This window comes from Atractosteus spatula, chromosome 14, assembly GCF_055471065.1.
Source record: "Atractosteus spatula isolate fAtrSpa1 chromosome 14, fAtrSpa1.hap1, whole genome shotgun sequence".
Taxonomy (NCBI): domain Eukaryota; kingdom Metazoa; phylum Chordata; class Actinopteri; order Semionotiformes; family Lepisosteidae; genus Atractosteus; species Atractosteus spatula.
Window position 1 is genome coordinate 4,106,977 of NC_142719.1, and position 21,791 is coordinate 4,128,767.

At 42.6% G+C, this 21,791-nt stretch overlaps 2 protein-coding genes across 4 annotated transcripts in view; both read right to left on the reverse strand.

The window, feature by feature from the left end:
• The window catches only part of s100pbp (S100P binding protein), a 109,410-nt gene extending 107,290 nt beyond the window's left edge, over positions 1-2,120 (reverse strand). The window contains exon 1 of the mRNA XM_088931547.1: positions 927-2,120. Within this exon, the coding sequence (XP_088787673.1) occupies positions 927-2,120 (1,194 nt within the window). The remainder of the gene's footprint in view (positions 1-926) is intronic.
• A 3,046-nt stretch (positions 2,121-5,166) lies between these two features.
• ldlrap1b (low density lipoprotein receptor adaptor protein 1b) overlaps positions 5,167-21,791 on the reverse strand; it is a 40,180-nt gene continuing 23,555 nt past the window's right edge. For 2 of the 3 annotated variants that reach the window (XM_088932163.1, XM_088932161.1), the window contains exons 5-9: positions 20,562-20,634; positions 16,434-16,529; positions 13,275-13,411; positions 11,839-11,873; positions 5,167-6,892 (exon numbers count right to left, since the gene is read on the reverse strand). In XM_088932163.1, coding sequence (XP_088788289.1) covers positions 6,748-6,892; positions 11,839-11,873; positions 13,275-13,411; positions 16,434-16,529; positions 20,562-20,634 — 486 coding nt within the window. In that variant the 3' untranslated portion in view covers positions 5,167-6,747. Of the gene's footprint in view, positions 6,893-8,498; positions 9,542-11,838; positions 11,874-13,274; positions 13,412-16,433; positions 16,530-20,561; positions 20,635-21,791 lie in introns of those variants that run through there. The other variant, XM_088932162.1, reaches the window with a different exon arrangement.

The following is a 21,791-nucleotide window of genomic DNA, read 5'->3' on the forward strand; positions in this document are numbered from 1 at the left end:
ATTTTATTGAGGGACCCTTTGCCCCTATCCTGAAGTCACCCCCACACGCACGTTTCTGCTGAGGGTACTTTATAACACTTCCTGCTGTTAACTACTGGGATTAGATTAGAAAACCTTTATTATCCCAAACCTGGCAAATTCATTTGGCAATATTGCTTCACAACCTACACCAATAAAAAGAAAAAGAAATACTGTATGCATGCAAGTACAAAAATACAATAAATACAACATGAAATCCTACAAGACGCATCATACAATACTACATTTGAACAACTATGAGATTTTAGATGCAACTAAAGTACTCAACTTGAAAGAGAATAGTAGTTGCAGAGTCAACAGAGTAAGCTCCACATATCTACACAAAAACAGATTTTAAATATCTCATATTAATGTACCTTGGCCCATACTTAGATATTATGGGCTGCACCAAATGCTATGACATCTTTATTTCTGGACTATCCTCATAAATTACTTGTGCTATTATTTATTTTCAAAACAGTCTCAAAAAGCTCCCTCATTAAGAGCCAACATCTTCCTTGGAGCACCGTGACGAAAGCCACCACTTACTAAACCCCAGGAGTAACACAAACCAGAAAGAACAGCCTAGATCTCTCCAGGGTCAGAAGTCACTTTCCCAGACTGACTGGACTGGGCTCTTCCATAAGGAACTCTTACCACTGCTTATATTAAGCAAAGCCTGGTGCTGTCCAGCACAATTCAGGTTTTAAAAATCATCTTATTACCCAGGATGTAGCTTTTATCAGAATATCCCATCTACACATTTTTATCCCTCAATACACACAGCTGAGAAACATCTCTAACGCAGACAGCAGGAAGATGAAGGAGGAAACAATCCTTTCACTACATCCTGTTTAGATGAGAGGTGTTTTTTAAAGATTTAATAATGACAATATCCATTTTTTTACCTGTCTATGGAGTAGCTGTGTAGCATTTAATGAACCATTAGCAGAAGTCTCTTTTTCCTTAACACAAGCCAAAGGCTTCTGGGCAAACTGCTTGTGCTCAGAAGCAGTACTCGCTGCATCAGAAAAACCTTTAGACTCCAGCGAATGATGGTTTTCACAAATCACAGGCCCAAAGGTTGAGGCATCCTCGCTGCTGTCCTGAAATAAAATATCCCTCTGCAAGGACTCACGCCCGGAATTACCAGCCAGTGATGAGGCAAACGTCTGCAGTCCTAAGACTTCACACGGCCGAGGCTCACTGTGGATAACTGCCCCCGACAGCGTCACCTGCCCCGTCTGCAACAGCCCCCCATCTGCAACAGCTCCCTTCACTGAAGGCGTCGATGTGTTCACAGGCTGCAACAGATCCTTGGGACTGGTGCCCCTCCCTTCAGCACTCGACTGCTCTTCCCTGAAAGAGCTGGTGAAGTAGCCCTCGTCACTAGAGGTTCCGTTTTCCATTCCACATCTCCAATCCTGGTCATCGCACGAGCTCTGGTCGGCACCACCAGCTTCACTGCAGTTGCTCTCATAAAACTGTTGACAGCTTACAATAAACTCCTCAATCCCGTCATCATCTCTGTCGACGGGGCTAACAGACAACAGCTCGTCAGCTTGCTCGTGTGCCGCAGGTTTCCCAGCTGAGGAACTAGTTTGCGTCATTGTAATTTTACTGGAACAGGCTGTGATAGCCACACCTGGAACTGAACCGCTTTTCTCCAGGTCTTGCTCCCCAAACGGCACAGAAATACGTGGGGTCCGACTGGACCTTTCAGCCACGGTTTTCCCACACAGCGCTCTCTCTTCCCTTGGAAGGATTTCAGAAGCGGCTTCAGACGCCTCGTTGTCTTGTGAGGAGGAGTCAAGGACACGAGCTAAATCAGGTGGGTGGGAAGCTTTATCAGAGCTGCGCAAGGAGTTGAAACCAGAGTTTAAAATCAAAGGCTTATTTAAAGGAGACGAACAAGCGCGGTCTGGAAAGGAATCGAGGCGTCTTTTGGGATGTGCAGCGCATTGGTGATTGGTTATTACGATTTTTAAATTACAGTACGAATCCGAGAGACCTGAAGCAGAATTCTGACACCTATCATCTGGCAAGTCATACGTCACAACTCTGCGATAACTCAAGGGCGATCGGGGGCTGTCAGACTCCATCTTCTGTCATTGAAGATGAGATTCCAAGAGCTTGCCCCCTAGGAAGAAACAGAAAACTCCACTAGTAAGAAACACCAAAATCAGTCATACAGCAATGAAAACTAGCCTACTCATCTTTTCTTTATCCAAATACTAATTCTCTGTCCTGATATTGAGAGACCAATGTGTTCCATTTTTGTTTTGTTTTTTTCCAGGTCATATTCTTAACTATAAATTCACCAATTTCAGATTTCCACTCTAGGTCTAGGTTTTAAGTTTTCTTTTAGCTCTTCAAAAGCTGTAATTTGCATCAACCCTCTGCCAGCACCCCAGTCACTGAAACCCCTCCTTCAGGGGAGCAGAAATGTGTTGACATGTGAGCAACAGGACTAAAGCAGAAGGAGAAACTTGTGTTTGTAGATTCATTGCGGGAATATCCGAAGCCTTGTCATTCCCATCAAGTGTTTGTAGATTACAAAGTGTCTGTTATGAGCCTTAAATAAGAGAGCAAATTCTTGACTAGCAAGGTTCAGAAGAGACCACATGAAGTTCTGTATACTGAAGTTGTTTGATAGAATATACATACACACTGCAGGTTATTTTTTTAAACCAAGGACCAGGTGCAGGGAAAAAGCTGGAAATAAGCAAGCAGATCAATTACCTTCTGTCACTGATTAAGGTGATTAGGTGTCCAGTTGGACCAAATACCCAGGAACACAGGATTGAAAACTTTTCTAAGGCAAAAAAAAAACTATTGTAAGGCAAAGAGGACTACAGCCCACCTGGCGCTCGGGGTACGAGCACGATTCCAGCGCTCTCAGGTTATCATGCAAATATTCTAAAACTAGAATAATAAACAATGCTGGATACTGTTTCCAAACACCCGGCTCGCGTAACGATCAAACTCCAAGCCTTTGGAAGTTTACACAATGTTACAGCGTCAAACAAGGCAGAGGAACACAATCCTGGATACCTGGCATTCATAATTCAGCTCGCAAATGACTTACAAATGTAATTTCACTCCCCGAATTTACCATGCTAAACATACTGTTTTATTGATTGTTTGAAGGTTAGCTCATTCTCATTAACCGATAACCTTGGCTCCACCCCACCGTTTAAGAAAAATCCCCGGTTTAACTTTTTTATAAGATTTACTCACTTCACTTCAATTTATGACGGTTTGGTGGTGGTGTTTGTTTGTTTGTTTGTTTTTTGTTTTTTATAGGGCATATCCCAAACATACAAACGTTAACTACACTTACCTTTCAACGTTAAAAATCCCAACCGCCAAACCGACTCAGCCGCACCAAAGCGTTAATTTAACGTGGAGAAGTAGGCGGAGCTCAATTCTACAGCTGCATTCGTAGTTTTTTCTTAATGAATAAAACACAAAAACCGGTTAGCTCTTGCATAATTAGTGCGAGCATGGAGTGACTGTAATGTAATGATTGCGAGCGCTGAAGTCACCTATGGCAGTCTCTAAGACGAAGTAGTGGACGTTTTAGTCAACTGAAACCAAACGTCGATTTTAATGTGTATAATTAAGCACTTCGGAGTCGGGTCTCTAACTGGGCCGACCGCTCCATGTTTCAGTAGGCGATTAAAGAGTAAAACACACGGATGGGAACAGTATTAATTAGAAAGAGACCATGTTGTAAACGTGCCATTTAATGAGGGCAATAAACATTGTTGTGTATTTGGCTGTTTCACAGTTTCAAGTGCATTTACCTGTTTTTGTTCATCTACAAATCCAGTAGATGACGAGACATAAAAACAATTTAACGAATCAAGCCTCGAATAAAATATATAAAAAATATGAATTCAGGACAGATTTTTAAAATGACAATGCCACCTTCTGTAGTTAAAAAGACAGACACTATCGTTCTGACTTTATTTATTCTCAGCTAATGTAATGTCACTTTATAAAGAAACTACCAAAGATTTATTGAATAAGCTTCACTTTATCTCGTCATTAGCGGAAAAGAGTGGTTCAGGGGACAAAGCTTTCAATTTCCTAATTTGGTCCAAATCCATCCATCCATTATCTAACAACTTCTCCCAAACTAGCACTGTGGGGGAGCTGGAGTCTATCTATAGGCGCAAGGCAGGGTACACCCTGGACTGGACACCAGTCCAGCTCAGTGGTTCAGTTCACTCATGGACTAATCCGTGCTTTTTGTGGAGAATCCAGATGTATAAAATGTACACAAGTTTTCGTATCCTGTATATTGTTACACATAGCAATTTCTGAAAGTAGTAACTAACAAATGCTACCAAGCCATCCAGACTGTTTGCATTTTAAGGAGATGAAAAAACAAGAACTAGTTGGTTAGTTTTTTTGGGGGATATGACAGATGCACCCATTGCTTTCCAATACACACAGGATATCTGCAAATAAAACAACCAGATGTGCAAGTATGACACGCACACTTTCTTTTTCAGAAACATGTTTGATGCAGAATTCAAAGGAGCTCTTTTCTTATTTTATGAGTCGGCAGCTTGGGCTGCATAGAACTGTGCCCCCAAACCCAAAATACACAGAAGGATTTAAGAGTATTTTCTCTTCTCCAAGGCATCTTAGTCACATCCACCTAAAACAGGGCCCTAAGTGTGGTCTTGGAAAGCTTCAATAGAGCACAGTGTATAGGGAACCATTAAGTTGACACTTTGTGAACGCTATAAAGAATTTCATTGGGACCACATACACCGGTAAGCAAACAAATTGTCTGGAATCCAAACCATTCAAGCCCTTGAAGACCAGACTACTCATTTAATTTGTTCAATTAATAACTTGGCAAGATTTCACGAAGTTTAGGAGCCGTCAGTTGAGAGTTGCCTACAAGACCAACTGCAGAGAGGTTCTCCGGGGTCAAGGCTGGGGTCAAGGTCCCCGATCTGAACTAGACTGATGTGACGAGCACATTCCCATCAACATGAAAGTTACAGCACCGACAGGTGTTGTAAAGACTCCCCGATATATTATAATCAAGCCAGCTTCGGATCATTAGAGGTGATCAGGATCACAAATGAATCCTGCAGTTTAAAAAAAATAAAGAAGACAGGTCTCACTTTCATTTCTTATTTTATTCAATTTTGAGGGAACATAACATGATACTGACAGAGTAGTATTTAAATTAATCCAAAAGAATATGCAACCATGTGTAGAAGGTCAATATTAACACTGACACACACACCTAACCCCCTCCCCAGGAAGTGATCGCTTCGGGAAGGTGAATGTGGAGAAGCAAAACCACACAGGTGGGGAACCATTAGCAGCATTTGCATTTCCTGCATAAAAACCCACTTTCCTGCAATTAAACGACGTGCTCTGAAGAGGGAGGAAAAACAAGTGCAAAAATACTTCTTGCTTTTGTTTTCAGAAAAGTAAGCTTTCCAACCAGAAAACAAAATAAGATTGTCCTTTTCTTCTCATAAAATGCAAAATTCCTTCTCTGACATGCAGGTTTATTTTTCTTACCTCACTGAATGCATAGGTGAATGTATCATTCCCCACCATGATTGTGGTCTAAAGAAAAATAAAAAGTTTCTTGCTAAACATTAAGAGCTACCAAAGTTCAAAAAAAGATTCAGTCCAGAATAGCTTTTCTGTCCCTATGTGTCTATTTGGCATTGCCGATTTCAGCTATAGCTGAAAACGCTGGATGCAGCATTTATTTTACCGACAAGAAACCCCTAAAATATTGCAATCAGGTTTAAAATCTTTCACACTCAGAGATGTGTCTTATTTCTACTAGCACAATTGCCAATGTGCCCTGCTCCCCTTGTGAGAATTTATTTCCTAAATAAAAATTGTGGCGCTGAGAAAGTGATGTTTTAAGTGCATCAAAAGCATACATGGCACATTGTCTCGTTCCTCTTATAACCAAAGATGTTCATTCTTTGTGTCCGTTTACAAAATGAAATCCAAATGTTCCACTTTGAGCTCAACAATGAATTTACATTTTTCTAAAGCAAACCCTAGTGTTTCAAAATTCCCCATAATATCCTTGTTTTGAAAATGAACACTTACAAGATTTAATAAAAGCACCTCTGAGACAACACAAATGTGTACAACACATCAACATTTACCCCAAAAAAATTCAGTCCTGCAAAGAACAGAAGGAAATTGCATGTTGTTTCGAGGATTATTGAAACTTTGGAATCCTGAAATATATTCAGAAAAGGCTACACTGAGTCAGTACATGAAAGGACATGGGCTTTGTTCTTGGTTTTTTTTAAAGCAGTAAGGGTAAACAAACACTCAACAAAATAAAAAAATAAAAAGGGTGATATAAATTATAATTCTAAAATAAAACGTCATACTGATTTTGATACATATATACAGACATGTCAAAAAGTGAGCACATGAAAAGAAATCAAACCGGAACAAGACTAACCAAGAACTCCATTAACTGCAAGATGGCTCCTTAGAAAAAGAAAAAGGTGGGGGGAAATGCAAATATTTGTAATAGTTTATTATTGCTTTGGTCTGAAAAGTCTGGAAGCTGAAAACGCTCGTTTTGGGTTAGTCAGTCCTCCCAGCTAAAAACCACTAGATGGCGCCAGTGGTCTCTCCAAGGAAGACGGCTTTCTGTGCTTTTCCTTTCGGTGCAAATCCGGCTCCGCACACAGGAGGGCGCCATCGTCCTCAGAAACCGAAGATGTCGTCTCTGTCTGCGGCGTTGGCGTCAGCTTTGTCCCAGTCCGTGGGTGAAAGGCACTCGTCAGTGTTGAAGTCCTGAGGCGTCACCCCAATGTCCAAGACCTGGGGGTTAGTTCTAGACTCAGCGAGTCTGCAGAGAAGGAAAATAATGAATCTCTGCATTTTGATTCAATTGCACAAGAACAAAGAGAACCATGATGCTTGTAATGAAATGTGCGATTGTTGATGATGATACTGAACAGCCTGCAACACACAGTCACGTATTAACGTGAGGAGTAACATGCTTTGAAACAGCACAAAAGTGAAGATTAGGCCAAATAACATTCAAATGCTAACTAGCTTGCCTTCCTGTTGAAAATGCATGGTGTGTAATAAAAAGCAGTGCAAGGCATTCCCAGACAAAACAGCTGTGGACTACATTACAGGAACGTATGGAGAGAGAACGCAATGAAATCGGATTCACATCTGTCCCAAAGCAAGTAATTAATCCATCTTTTAAAGTACACGGCATAGTTGCAGGTGACATTCAGACATTCTCCACGGCCCAGTTCCCTGCTGACACTCCGGATAGCAAGTGGACTATTTAATGGGAAAACCAGAAATAAACCTGGTAGTTACTGCAGTCGCAACGTACTCGCACGGAGACCTGCAGGTTCCAGTCTGTAGTCAGAAGAGGAGACCTGCAACAGCAGCTAAAGCCATTTCCCGCAGCTCTATTTCCCCCCTAAAGAGAAAGCCACGAGGCCAGCCCGAGCGCGGTGAGGCAGGGCTGCACGCCACATGTACTCCTCTTCTCCAGAGCGCTGTGTCCTGGGCTCTCCCTTCCCCCAGGCCTTCCACAATTCAGGCTGCTGCCGAGCAAATGCATCCCTACTCATGAGCTCATATCTATAAGCTGTTGTCTGTTTCCGTAAGAAAGTACCGTTAGATATTGTGTGTGGTTTAATTTATCCACAACTGTAAACACAGCAGCTCCTCTCCCACCCCCCAGGTACTTGTAACGCAGGCTGTAACACAAAGAGAATCATGAACCAAGACAACGCAGTTACAGATAAAAGGGGGAAGATCAGAGTCTGATCTCTTGACAGAAAAGCCAGGGCTCATGAAGCGCAGCCCAGGACAGACGCCTAAAATGAAAGCAGGGTATTTTAAGACTTTGAGGTTGGCACACAGCCACTTCCTGTGCCTTCGAGTCTAGAACAGGCTTCACGCCTCAGACTCTGCTACCAAGAAGACTGAAGTCTAACACAGGCTTTACAAACCTTCTGTTTTACACACACAGTGTTATATTCATTGAACTTAAAAAAAAGTCACTTCAGCACAAATAAATGCAGCTAAATATCTGTCCCAGCTACCACATCTCATGTCCTTAACAAGAGAGCAACAAACCCCAACCCTGTCAGTACCTATCATCCTGCACAGCTGGTTATTTCAAGTCTTGGAGCTAAGAGGGCGTCTAAAACAGGGCAGGATGAGCTTTGTGATAATTTAAAAAAAATCTGAAATGAAAGCTTGAGCAACAGAATTGCGAGGACCTCCACCTGTTACTTTGCAGATACTGTAGCTCATGTTTATCGGTTTCCTGCGATCAACATCCGAGCTGGAGGTGTGAAGCAGGCGGAACGCGGGACGAGCAGGAGATGGAGACATGTGGGTGGGGGTTCACGTACACATGGGTGAGAAGAGGGTGGAGGCGCGATGTCGAACACGCGCGTCGCAGAACAAGATGCCATTACCTGTTGAAGACTCATAGCTATCCAGACTGCGGCTGGCAAACGCAAAGAGAACACGTGAGTCAGCCTGGCTCCGAGCGCCCCCATCACAAACAATCCTGGCTGCGGTGCCACAAAAAATATGAAACTGCATTTAAAAAGTCTGAGTTATCAAACCATGCCCAGGTACAACAATCCTCAGACTTCTGAGGCACAAAGCATCTCCAACTCTATTTACTTCCTTTGGCTGTGAATTTGGCTTTAACTCTGCATAAATCAAAAAAAGGCTCATCAGGCAGGCAACAGTTCACGCTGGCTTCCAGCTCAAGCCCTGCTTGTTTTGATGAAGTTTTACCCCCCAATTTCAGCAAAACCTGATCTAAAAACAGAGGTAAGAGGAGAGTAGAATTGCAAGGCCTGTAGACATCCGGTAACCAATCTACTAACATCACCATCCGACTGGCTCCTCTCAGGAAAACAGTCCTCACCTATTGGCCCACAGCTGAAGTCAAGCTTCAACTTAGACCATCAAGCCACGTGAAACACCTCAGAGCTCTCCCAGGGCGATGCAAGACACCTTTTAACACCTGAAAGAGCAGTTAAGGCTGGAAAGATCTTGTGCTGTTAAGCATTGGGTCTGCTGTTTTTAGGAGGTCTGTAGATGGCCCTCCGAGTCCATCAGGCTGCGAATGAAGGACACTTCTCATTAGGTGCTCGTAACCTTTAGCACAAAGTGCGTTTGTAAAGACGCTGCTCAGATATTCTTGGTTAAAACTTTCCACTGAGTCAGGGGGGTCAGTGCTGGAGTAAAGATCTAAGATGTACTGTAAACCGTTTTAGCAAGGGAGATTGTACTGTACATTTCTCTAAAATCAGCTTCCCCATTTACATGAAGTTCCATCAAGAAGCCCTTCAGCTTGTAAGTAACCTCAGAAACCAGTTTCACACAGTTTCTCACCTTCTTTTCCAGAGAAAGTACCCTATTCTAAATTAAAGAGCCCATACCTACACCAATTTGCCCAGCAAGCACTCCGCAGCCATCATTACTTCTGCTTCATTGTTAGAATCTAATTACAAGCGTGAAGAAAAATAAACAATGAATATCATGTGCTCACATATTTAGGTGAGGACAATAACGGCAAGCTATTGTATTTCCATCTTTCATAGATAAGCATAAATATTTTAAAACCATTCGTTAAACAATTTTAACATCTGCTTTATTAGGTACAGTACGTGTGCAGCTCCCTCATGCTCCCACTAAAGGAGCTGCTAGAAGACTTTGTAAGGGACCAGTACACATTACAAATTACACAAGCTCTCCTAGAGCTCCTCATCCCATCTCCTTTCAGATTAGAGAGACTAACTAGATAAGAGGGTTTTAAAAATGTACGTTTCTTAAGACAATGAATTCAGTTTAAATCACGTCAGAAAACAAAGGGAGAATGAAATTAATGGAGAGGTCTCTCTACACAAAGATTTGATGTGGCTTTTTGTATTGGGCTTGAAAGCTCCTTCGTCTCTTTGATTTACCATTCCATTTAGCGCTTGAACATCCTCATTTACTGTCCACAAATGGGCCACAGTCACCCTACCATGCCAAGCTGTGCCACTTGGTTAAACTAACAGCCCTTCGTAATTCCACTCTTTTATACCCAGCTCTGGTTTAAGAGAGTTTCAGTGCAGTTAGCATGTCCAGCCAATCCTATACAGCCCCACGTGTACACTGGGCCCATCTGCTGAATGAATTACAGAGCACTCGGATTGAGCCACAGGGCCTCCTCAGTCTCCTAAAAGGTCACAGAATTGACATGCCTCAGTGACAGCTAAACAAGATGGTTCCTGTCCTTTTCTCCCCAGGTATGTAGCTGAACTTTTAACAAGTGACTTCATATCAACATTTGAGAATCTCATTAAAAAGCCTCACAAGACAAAGATGACAGAGCTGCACCATTAGAACGCATCTCTATGTTGGGCTTAACCCTAGATTCACACAATTAATTTCAGAGCTACTGGTTTTACACTGAAATCACTGCAGCAGAAGTAGGGAAGCAATACGTTGAAACAAAAATGAATCCACTCATTTAAAGAAAGGGTAATCATCTACAGCAGGGCTGTCCAATCCTGGTCCTGGAGGGCAGGTCTGTGGGGTTCCTCCCTGCTTGGCTCTGAAGGTGAATTGCTTCACTGAACGGTGTCTAAGCTCGACAAGTGCACACCAGTCCTCCAGGACTACATACCCCTGGTCTGTATGGTTCACAAAAGACACTTTAAAGGAACTATTTTCTGAAAACTATTTGTAGTTACCTCCATCAAAACGTGGCTCTATTTCAAACTTTCCTGGGATTCTTTAAGAAAACTGCATTAGAATCTTAAAGATTAAAAAAAGTGCTGTGAAGTAGATGTGAGTTATTTAACGAAAACCATCATCCTGCCATCTTCAGTAAAGCAAAAAACTTCCAAGTTACTAACCATCATCGTAGTCTTAGAAGGGATGTCCAACGAACTCCAAAATCGGAATTTTAATTGGCGAGACAGCAGAAAACCTGTCCCCCCCAAACCGGGTAAACTATGGTGAAAGAGTCTCAACTGCACAGCTCAGCAAGTTATCTTTCAGATCTGTCAGTTGTTGAAAGGTTGTGACTGAATGACGGAGTGTGTTGCATCATTAAATTAGAAAGGCCTCTACGATGCATGGAACGCTGCAGAAGAATGACCCTTCACAACACATCTTGGGTACAAGACCTTTTGTACAGATTCTATCCATTGTCCTAGGGTAACCCAGCCCTTTCCTGGAGGCACAGGGCACAAGGCTGGACTACACACTGGGCGGGATGCCAGTCCATCCCATGGTGCGCACAAAGAAACAGAAGACGCCAACTAATCAAGATCAAGATGGCACATCTTTGAATGGTGAGAGGCAACAGGAGGAAGTTGGAAAAACCTCATGGGGACATGCTGAGAACATGCATACAGAATGTCCCCCCCAGTCTAGGAGCAAAGCCGAGACCCAAGAGCTTTGAGACAGCACAAAGTGCCAGGCTGCACTACCACCCTTTATCCCAATTGCAAGCACATTCAAGAAGATTCTGTAAATAACTTGAGTATAAGCAGAAGTTATGAATGCACGGTTTCTGGACCCCACTACACGACATAATGCATTAAGAGTTCAATAAACCAGAGCTATAAAACCAATCTTAATCACTGTTCAAGACATGGCCATTGGAACACCTTAGTTTCTAGACTGCAAATCAGCTCCACTGTTACAGTTGTGCTGAAAACTAGGCGTTGGCATTTTAAAGAAAGATAAAACCACAGTGCTAGTTTCACACCCACTATCCACTGTAAGAAAGAGACAAACAGTTACCTTGAAAAAGCTTCATCCAAACCATCATCAAGTTCCTGTGAGAAAGAAGTTTTGAGGTCAAAAATAAAATTCATTTATAGTTGCAGTAGTTAACATGCACAGGCTCCAAACAAATGTTGCATTAAAATTTCAACACCATACCAAAAGTAAAGCTAAGGAGGTGCCAGAAATATGTAGTCCCCCCCACATCTACTAATCAAAAGTCTGATGTGCATTTCCAAAAAAAAACAAACCTGACAACTTCATTGCAGGAGTAAATATCTCCAGCCTCCGAGTGCTGATTTTCTTGCTGGTTTGCACTGCATCTGAGGCCTTAATGACTTTGCTGAACAAATTAAGTGGATAAGGAGCAGAATCTGCTGTGTTTCCAGGTCTTAGTGACGCAAGCTGAACCATGCAGGAATCTGGCACCTAAGGACTGGGATTTGTGGTTTACTCCTAATTTATAGGAGTAGGATCCTTTGAAAACCCTTGTACCCTGTAAAATAAAGTTACAAAAGTAGTGGGATCTTAATCACAGCTATAACTCATTTTGGAGCAGGAGGGGGTTAAGAGTTCCCTTTTTTAATTTGGAGGGTGCATTTCTAAATTTTCCATTTTATACCCCAGACGCCTGTTTTTGCCCTAATGCCAGAAGTAGGGCAGTACCTCTTAAGACTCTGAAGTTATCTTTTTTTGTGTAAAAAAAAAAACACTTCCTGCCTTAAGGCACATTCAAATGTAGAAGATGAATCAATAGAAGAAAAAAAAAGTGTCCAAAATGGGTAGAGTACGTAATGGGAAGTTCAGTGCTTCTGGCAACATAGCAAAATAACTCAATACAATGACATCAGCCAAGACCCTCAAGACCTGGGTAAACTGTGACTCGCAATACTGCTGGGGATGCGTATAGCAACATCTGCGCAGGAAAGGAATCTGTCCGAGGTTGGCTATACAGCTCACCAGCTCTGCCTTTTTCATTAATCTTCTCAAAACGGCTTAGAGCACCATTTTCCAGTCCTAGAGTGCCCTCCTGTCTCTTCTGGTATTTATTCAAGCAGAGCTTACTTTAATTAAGATCTATCGAGCCCTTAATTAAATGGTTTGTTTGTTTTTTTAATACCTCCAGCTCCCAATGGCAAAGCAGGATCAGCCCTCTGCCAAATGCTAGGTTTCAGATCTAAGTCCTGGAGGGACACAACTCAGGACTCATATCATCTCCAGCTACCTGGAGAACTGGGGACCAGTATTAAACTGCCACTGCTAAGACAATCATTGGATTAATAAGGTTGCGAAGAGCTCAGGTGGTATATAAACCGACATAATCGAGGCCATGTGACCCTGCACCAGAATGTAGAGAACACATTCTCTAAAAAAAAATAAAAATAAAGTCCCACCCGAGTCGGGCCAGTCATGATTCTCATCAGGAGTCCGGGGCGGCAGCGGTCTCAACTCACCCAGACGGTGTTGTTGTTCTCGGTGGCGTTCCTGTGCACGCAGAAGGGCTCCTCAATGTGGCCGGAATTGGCACCTGAGCTTGCAAACGCCAAGTTCGCTCCTTCTTCCAAATCCAGCAGGTTTCCCGTCGCTACCTCTGTGGTGACGATAAAGCATCCGTATCCGAAAGACGAACAATAAAAAAACATTTCTGCTTCAATCCATCTACCCCATAACTCTCCGATATGAATTTAACAGATGTTCAGTGACAGCATTAGAAAACTTTCCTTGAAAAGGGCAATTCGTTATCCATCCTTAAGGTCAATCGCATCATTTCGAAACCTTCACCTATTTATTCTGTGCATAGATGGTTTTCCAGCAGTTTCATCATCTCATCATATTAAAAAGGAGTTCAGTCTTCACAAAATAATGGGATGCCAAATTCGATTTAAAACCCAATCAATGCAAGATATGCAGAAGCTCAAACAAGCATTTTAAAGACCTCTTGAAAAATACAAATGTACTCAATTGTGCAATAATCTTATTAATATTCAACACCTGCATTTGCGGACATAATGCACAACCGCTGTCAAAGAGAGCCATCTGTGCCTACATGACAAATTTACAAACATCTGACAATGCTCTCATTCCATGAGTAAACCTAAAATGACACTTCGCTTAAGAAGTCAAATCACAAGTAATATTTGCAGTTTGAGATGTCCAAAGGAAGACCTTTCATTTCAGAATGTAGTTTTAAAACTACTGAATTATTCTCAAATGAAAGAGGCCACTGCCAAATGAACAAAGCAAGAATGCTGTTTCGGTCACGAACCTATTGAGATCATAAGAGTTTAAAAACTCTGGAACCCAAGAGGGTAAAAGGGGTGTTTGGTTTTGAACAGCAGTCTTCACAAGCAATTTGGGTTGTCATCACAACTCAGACTGATGCCAAAGAACAAAATCTGCAAAACTGTCTCTTTCCAAATGTTCCTAGCACTTATTTTTCTTAAATTTTAGTAACAAGTGCAGCTTTATTATAATACTGCATTTATGCTCTTCTGAAGAGTTGTCGCAGGAACCCCTTGTAGGCTAGTATGCATGAATATTTCAGTGGCCCCTCTCACAAAGCTACAACTACATCGCTTATAGTCTACAGTCGCTGCTATCGAACCAGTGAAGGATGCAGGGCATTTTGAAATCTATTCCTTTTATTTGTTCATCATCTAAAAAAAACCCCATGGTCCCGGAAGAAAATCTCAGCTATAAAACTACACCGGAGAGATTTATCTTGTATGAAACATAAGATTGAAATTTTAACACTCTTGTAAGGTAAATTTGTTCCCCAATAAAAAAAGTTGTTAAACATTCATCCCCAAACTACTGGCTTGAATTTTGCAGCGTCACATGGTCAAAGCTCCAGAATAAAATTCAGTAACAGCCTGTAAAAACATTAAATAACCCTGTGCTGTCATTATAATAGAAAAATGGTGGGACAAAGGCTCCCCTTACTCCTTTAATAAGTCGTAACACACAAGGTGTAAAATTCAGTCATCTTAATCTAACAGGTCAATAAAGTGGAAAGATTACTTGTCCCAGAACTCTGTGCATCGGACTCCAGGTTAGAACAGAAGTGTCTGAAATCACCCCTAAAATCGATCTCTTTAAATGTCAAATTATGCCTTTGTTGATCATATCATGCAGCAGCAGCTACTGAGTGAAGTGACAAGTGTTATTTTGAAGTACACATGCACAAACTACAATCAACCAACAGGACGTTTTTGGTAAAGGGGTGCCACTGAAAGATTCTCACTTGTCATAACTGCCCACTTCTTACTGAAAAGACAGGTTTGCCTCCATTTTTCTGCTGCTGAGTTAAGAAAAATTGGGAACTCTGCCAGGTGCAGCAGAGATGTACTGTTACAGCAGGAACAAGGCAGAAAACAGTTAGCAGTCAGTCACTGCACTGAGAGCACCAGTACGAAGAGCAATAAAACCCAAGCAAGGGGCAATTTAGCTGGTGTGTTCGAAAACAAGAAGAGAGCTTTGCTCACTGGTTGAAACTATTTTGGTTCTACAGTAATGCTTGCATGAATAGCTCCTGCTGTACCACAATTTTTCTATAATTAATGACATCCAAATCATCATCAAGACCCCGAGATATATTTTGAGGTCAAAATAATATTCATTTACAGTCTGCCTTACATGCACCAGCTCCAAACAAAAGATTTATTAAAATCTTAATATTAAATTAAAAAACACTGTTACAGAAGTGAAGCCAAGGAGGTGTCAAAAAACCCTTGATCTAGTTTTTTTCCCCCCTGATGTTAAAGGCCCGATGTGCATTTCCAATACAACTGTAACCATATTATAGCAAGTTGGGTACGTGTCTCCAGCCCTCGGGCGCCACATTACTGGTTTGCATTGCAGCCTGCTTTGGGTTGCACTGCAGACCATTTACAAACCAGTCATTAACCAAGGACATGCCAGCCAGGTGGTCATTAGACCCTGCATTGATCCCAGGTTAATAATGGTTTTGCAATTTTATTGAGTTACTCACCTCCTGTGCTAGTCTGCCACTTTCCCAGGAGACGACTTGCTATAATAAGACACTAGTGTCTCAGGAACTAGCATTATTTCTGGGCTATGATTCAAGAATGCATTATATCAGGCGGTTAGGCTGTTTTTCTTTTCCTGCAAAAACATAATTGCCAAAGGTAGCCGTCTGGATTCATGTGAAAGCTGCCAGTTACTGGCAATGAACTTTCAAGTAGTTCAAGATACTCCTTACCCTTAAAGTCACTACTGGAAAATGACTGGATCTTACCACCTGTCTGTAAGGCCTGACAGGCCTGATTCTTCACTGGGTCTGACTGGGAAAAGTGTGCATCAGGCTGTAGCACAGCAGGCAGCATGTTCACATTCTCAATACCGCCAAGTGTCAGCACGGGGTCAAATTATTTTGAAGCCTTATGAAACCCAATTAGAATAAAACAGACATGTGACTTTTTAGAAGCGTTTCCTTTCTAAATCATTCCTAAACTAACAGGGTGATAATGAAGTCACCCCAATGCTTTTTCTGAAGTTTCATTTCAACTTCACGAATGTTCGGTTCCTCACAGAGAGAAAGGCTAGAAACCACTCACAGCCAGCAGTGCGTCAAGACCAGACACCATGCTTACCCCCTCCTTTCAGACTCGCCAGGCTAGCGGAGCTTTCTGACTGAGAGCTGCTGGCCACCTCGCCATCAGACCCCGATTTCACTCGCTTCTCTTTCTCTGCGGAGGAAACGGGAGGAACGACAAGTCAGTACCAGGTGAAGAGAACTTCACCCCTGGAGGAAACCAGAATCGGGAGGCGCAAACGAGAGTATAAATGCATGAGATCGAACTGTACAAGCTGGATCAATACCACTGATCAGGAAGCTTGGAGCAGGTAGGCTATATCGTAGTGCCCAACGAACAGCAAGGCCTGACCAGCCCCATCTGTGAACTAGAATACTTGTATAAAAATAAATCTAAAAAAAAATTAGCAAAAGAGAATCGATGAAAATCTGCATAAGAACAACGTTATAAAAAAGTCCATTGGGCCCAATCAAACTTGTTTGGTAATTAATACTGTAATTTAAGAGGTTTGAAAAGCTACTTTTAAAAAGGTGCTATATAAAGGATATAAATTGATCCATGAACGTAGCCCTTTCTTGAAAGAAACAAGGCTATCTGCTCCAAGAACACGGCTGGGGGACGTGTTGTATACTCCCACAATTTTCTTCGCTTTTATAACCCTATTGCTTCCCCGATACCAACCAAAAACGCAACAAAATCCGTCGAGAACTGTTTTCTGGAGGACACTGGTCAAAGTGCAAGTGTTTCTGACCTGCGAGTGGAAGATTCCAGCAAGGTCACTCAATAATTATACAGGAGAAGGTGGCATAATTCCAAGTTTAGAACCACACTCATGCCTAAGGTTACGTTATGCATATTTAAACATTCTTCAGGGCTGTTAAACACAATCATAGTTGATAGCTTATACATAATGCTTCCATTAATGTCAGAAAAGATAAAAAGAAGAAATCAGATCTCTACACCTTTAACGGCTTTGCTTAAAAAGTTTAAAGCAAGAGACAGCCACTAGTAGAGGGTTAGGGATTTGACTGAAAATGTGAGCATTGGGCATGCATCACTTAGTTAGTGCATACATTTAAAAACAAACTATTCTCTTTTCACTTATTGTCCATGCTCCCTTTAACCAGGAACACAACGCTGTAGGTAATACCGTGCTTTGGAAGAGACACTCAACCAAGGACCTGACCTACTTGTTCGTTATATTCATGTTTTGAAAGCAGGGGTGTTAATCCCAGCATCCTGGTTGTAGCCCACTGGTATTGAACAGGAAGGCTGATTCCAGCCCTAGGCTGTCTGGGAGACTTAATTCTACACCTTCACAGACAGCTGTGTCAGAAGCCGCACTTATTCACAGTCAGAGTTTAACAGCTCAGTTCACTCAGTCTGGCAGCTGGTGCCTGGTTCTAAGTGGGTCCCCTCCTATATGTAAAACAATGGGATGTTTCCTTTTTGAGATCTTTCAGGTTGAAAAGGACTGTACAAATGCAAGGAATTATCAGAAACGATCTAAAATAATGCATTGCACACTCAGGAAGATCACATTTTAAACAGAACAGGCCTGATGTCTTGAACAAAGACAAACTTTAAATTGTATTGTCCCATTTTTGGTTTTTAACCAGGGCTAGGGCCCTTTAAGGTTTCCCTAACCTTGTGATAGTGTCTGAATTAAACAGATGGAGGCAGAGAATCGCCCACTCAAATCCAACTGCATTGAAAAAACTTGCAGCTGCCTCAGGGGGGAACTGAACCGTACTTCTGCGCATTTGTAGGGCTTAGATATTGAGGTCGCGACTAGAGAGGACCAGGTAAGGCTTTCTTTTGATCTTTAGACAAATTAACATGTGCAAAGAGCAGGTTACTCAGGCTGACACTGCCTTTGAATAAAAAAAAAAAAGAGGAGTCCTTTTGATTCCCAACTTCTCTCTCCTCAAGGGCTTCTCCCGTAACAAAGTATCCTCTGAAAAAATAAAACCCTGAAAGCTTTTTGATGTTTCTGCGCTACAGCGAAACAACCACAGATGCCTGAAGGATGTTTTCTCCTCGTTTTATCTTTGGAGGGGCGGGGTGGGGGAGTGGGGGGGGGGGCAGTTATTGCTGTCTGACTTTAAAAGTTGATGCAGTGCTAGTACCTAAAATCTAATGAACCAGCAGAAACTACAGACAGCCTGTTATTGTTCAGTCTCAGTACTGCCTGTGATTTATATCCTTGTGGATCTGATAAGCCCAAAAAAAACACCTTCCTACTTCGCAGTTTTAATAATCATGTAGGAAAGGCAATGCACGGCCGAGAAACGGGAAGAAATAAAAACTAGTTCGTCTTCATCGCAGGTACTTTAAGAAAGTACCGCAGATGCAGTGCTTTTGATCTTGAATAAAAACCAGAAAACATGAGCTGCGTTTGCTCACCCAAGGATTTAAAAATATCCTGTCAATCTGATACTCTTTATTAAGCAGCAGTAAGAGAAAAATTAAAGTTCTAGCAATCTGAGTAGCGCAGAGCTGTCAGTGGTGCCTAGAAAGGGATTCTTTAACTTGTCACATTGCTAGATTCCCAAGGGGCTGCCATTCATATTCAGCAGCTGTAGGAGGAGTGGTGATGGTGGTTGTATGTTTGCGTTCATGTGCATATGACTGTGGGTCAAATCAACTCGGTAAAACTGAAGCTCCTAAAAGCACTTTTCAGCGACGTTACAGACTGGGACGCAAACTAGTTCATGCTAGAATAAATCACCCTTCATACATAAAAGGACGAGACTGGGTTCTGTTTTCTTGAAGATGAATAGTTGTCTCATCCCAACAAGATCACTGCCGTTTGGGAGGGGGGGGGGGGGGGGGGGGATTCCAGCACCACAGGAAACAGCTACAAACACTTGATAAACACAAAAGGATCTCCCCTGCCCACATATACGGATGGGAGAACTCTGGCTTCTGACATCACTCGCTGGTCAGCTCTCTTCAACCAGATTCAACTCATATCAAGGACTGAAATGTACAGCTTATGTCTCAGTCCACCGGCACTGAACAGGAACTCCGATTCCAGTCCCAGGCTGTTCCAACCTAAAGCCTTTGCGGACAGATGGGGAGTGTAGAGGAGCGCTGGCTCCGACACGGGTAACTGTTCAATTTGCTCGTCTTGTAAGATTATATCTAGTATGGCAGCACGAGAAGAAATGGACATCAGGTAGGGGAGGGCTTTCGCAAACCACAGAGGAAAAATCTTAAAGACCAAATGAAATGCAGATGTTTTGCTGACTTAAGAGGACTGGAACTCAAAACTGCATGATTGCATGTTGCAAAAGATAATTACACAGCACTCTGTGGAGTAGCGCAACATCAGTTTAGTTTGGGTTTTCCTTCTGGGAAAGGAGGGTCGTACCCTTTATAAAAATACTACAAAATTCTACCCAAACCAGTTTTATACAGCATCATGGTTTAAAAAGATGTGTACAATCACCACACTAGCGTGCCAGAAGGCAGCAAGACCCTTTTCCAGAACCTAGGAAAAGAAAATATTTCCTTCAAGGAATTTTATTTGTTTCTGTCCTGACCCACAGTAACACACCTGGGCCCTAACCAGGCCAGCATTTTCTGACATCAACTATGCCAACTGCTTTAACGCCTGGGCTGATCTCTAGAATCACTGAAAAAAAAAAAAAAGACTTAAAGAGTTATTTCTCCTTGTATCCCTATTTGTGTTATGGGCCAACTAATGAAAAGTTTAACTTCATTTAAACCACTTAAGCTAAGCTAGCAGCACGAGACTGCAAACACAAATGTGGATTTAGTCTGGAATGTAAAAAAAGTGCCAGTACTCAAAACCAGAATACAATACTGCAATTTCCATGTTCATTCATGTTTCCGAAGAACTTGGCACGCTTAGGTAGAACTATTTTCCACCTAACAAGAGTTAACATTAGCAGATGTGAAAGTGCCAACAAGGCATTCATCTCCAGAAGCCGTTTTTCACTTCCAGGTCTAAAACCTCATGATTTAGGCAATAGAGTGGAGGCCTTCAGCCTGTGTTCCAGTGACCTCCTATCTGCAAGAAGTCACATTCAATTCTCACAAGAGCAAAGGGTGGGTGTTGTATTTCTTCAGAGCAACGGGAGCCCGAATGTCGTGCAAGAATCCGGGCGGCACGTGACCAAGCCGTAGCTCTTGCGTTGCCAAGGCGACCGTGCCTACCTTCTTTGGCAGCCTGCCAGAACTCGAACGCCACGCGGAAGGCCTGAGCCACAGTGAGCGTGACCGCCTGCGCCTGCAACAAAGCAGAAACACGCTCAGGAAAGGGTCTCGCAGATCGCCAGCTGGTGCATCATCCCCTGCAACTCACCACTGGCTGCCCACTGGCGCTCAGCGGCGTGAGCCTCGCCAGTACCTGGATGGGAGACCTCCTGGGAAAGCTAAGGCTGCTGCCGGAAGAACTGTTAGCAGGACCAGTAGGGAGCCCTCACCCTGTAGTCTGTGTGGGTTCTGCTGCCCCAGTATAATGACAGTGACGCTGTACTGTAAATAAGTGGTGCCGTCCTTCAGATGAGACATAAAACCAAAACCAGGGTCCTGACTCTCTGTGGTCATTAAACATCCATGATAGCTGATTGGTGGTTTGTGGGGAGCATACTGGCGCATTTTGGCTGCTGTTGCATTATCCAGCTGGGGCTACACATTACCTGTAAAGCACTTTGAATGGAGTGTCCATGAACATGTTATGTAAGTTTAAGGATTATTTATCATCATCATCATCATCATCATCATTATTAAACTGGCACATCCGTTGCCTGCTTTTGGGTCCTGTAACTCAGTTCTACCCACCTAGACAACAGGCAAAGGTAGAAAATCTGGTTCATGCAAAACTCAGGGAGAACACCCTTACCTACTGAAACAGATACAGTGCTCGGGTCTAGGGACTTCATGCTATCAAGATCCTAGTGTGAATATAGGCTATGAACAGTAATCCAAAAACTTTTAAAGCTGAATAAATTCAAATTACTAGAACTGCCTACTAAAGCAGCTGTACTGGTAAATTTGATGTAGTTATTTAGTATTTTTGCCCTGCATCCCTCAGCACAGGCACACAACCCCAATGCTGAAAGGCTGTTTATTAGGAAGCAGGGCTTCCAGAACAAAGAACTGACAGGAGGAAGGAAGGAGATGGGTGTGGCGATTCTTGAAACGAGCCCCTGAGAGTCAGACCGAGACAGACCCCCCCCCCTCGACAGCCACCGAGGAAGAAACAGCCCTTCTGGTTAGAAGGGGACACACCCAGTTGAGAATTTGTTGTGGCGCCATCAGACAGCTCATTCAGATAAAGGGGCGTGCAAGGATTTGCAATGTCTCCAGGGCAGCTTCAGTAACAAGTCATCTTAGGCTTCCATTTACAGATTTTAGGAGAACCACTTAAGAGGACCGTTGCTT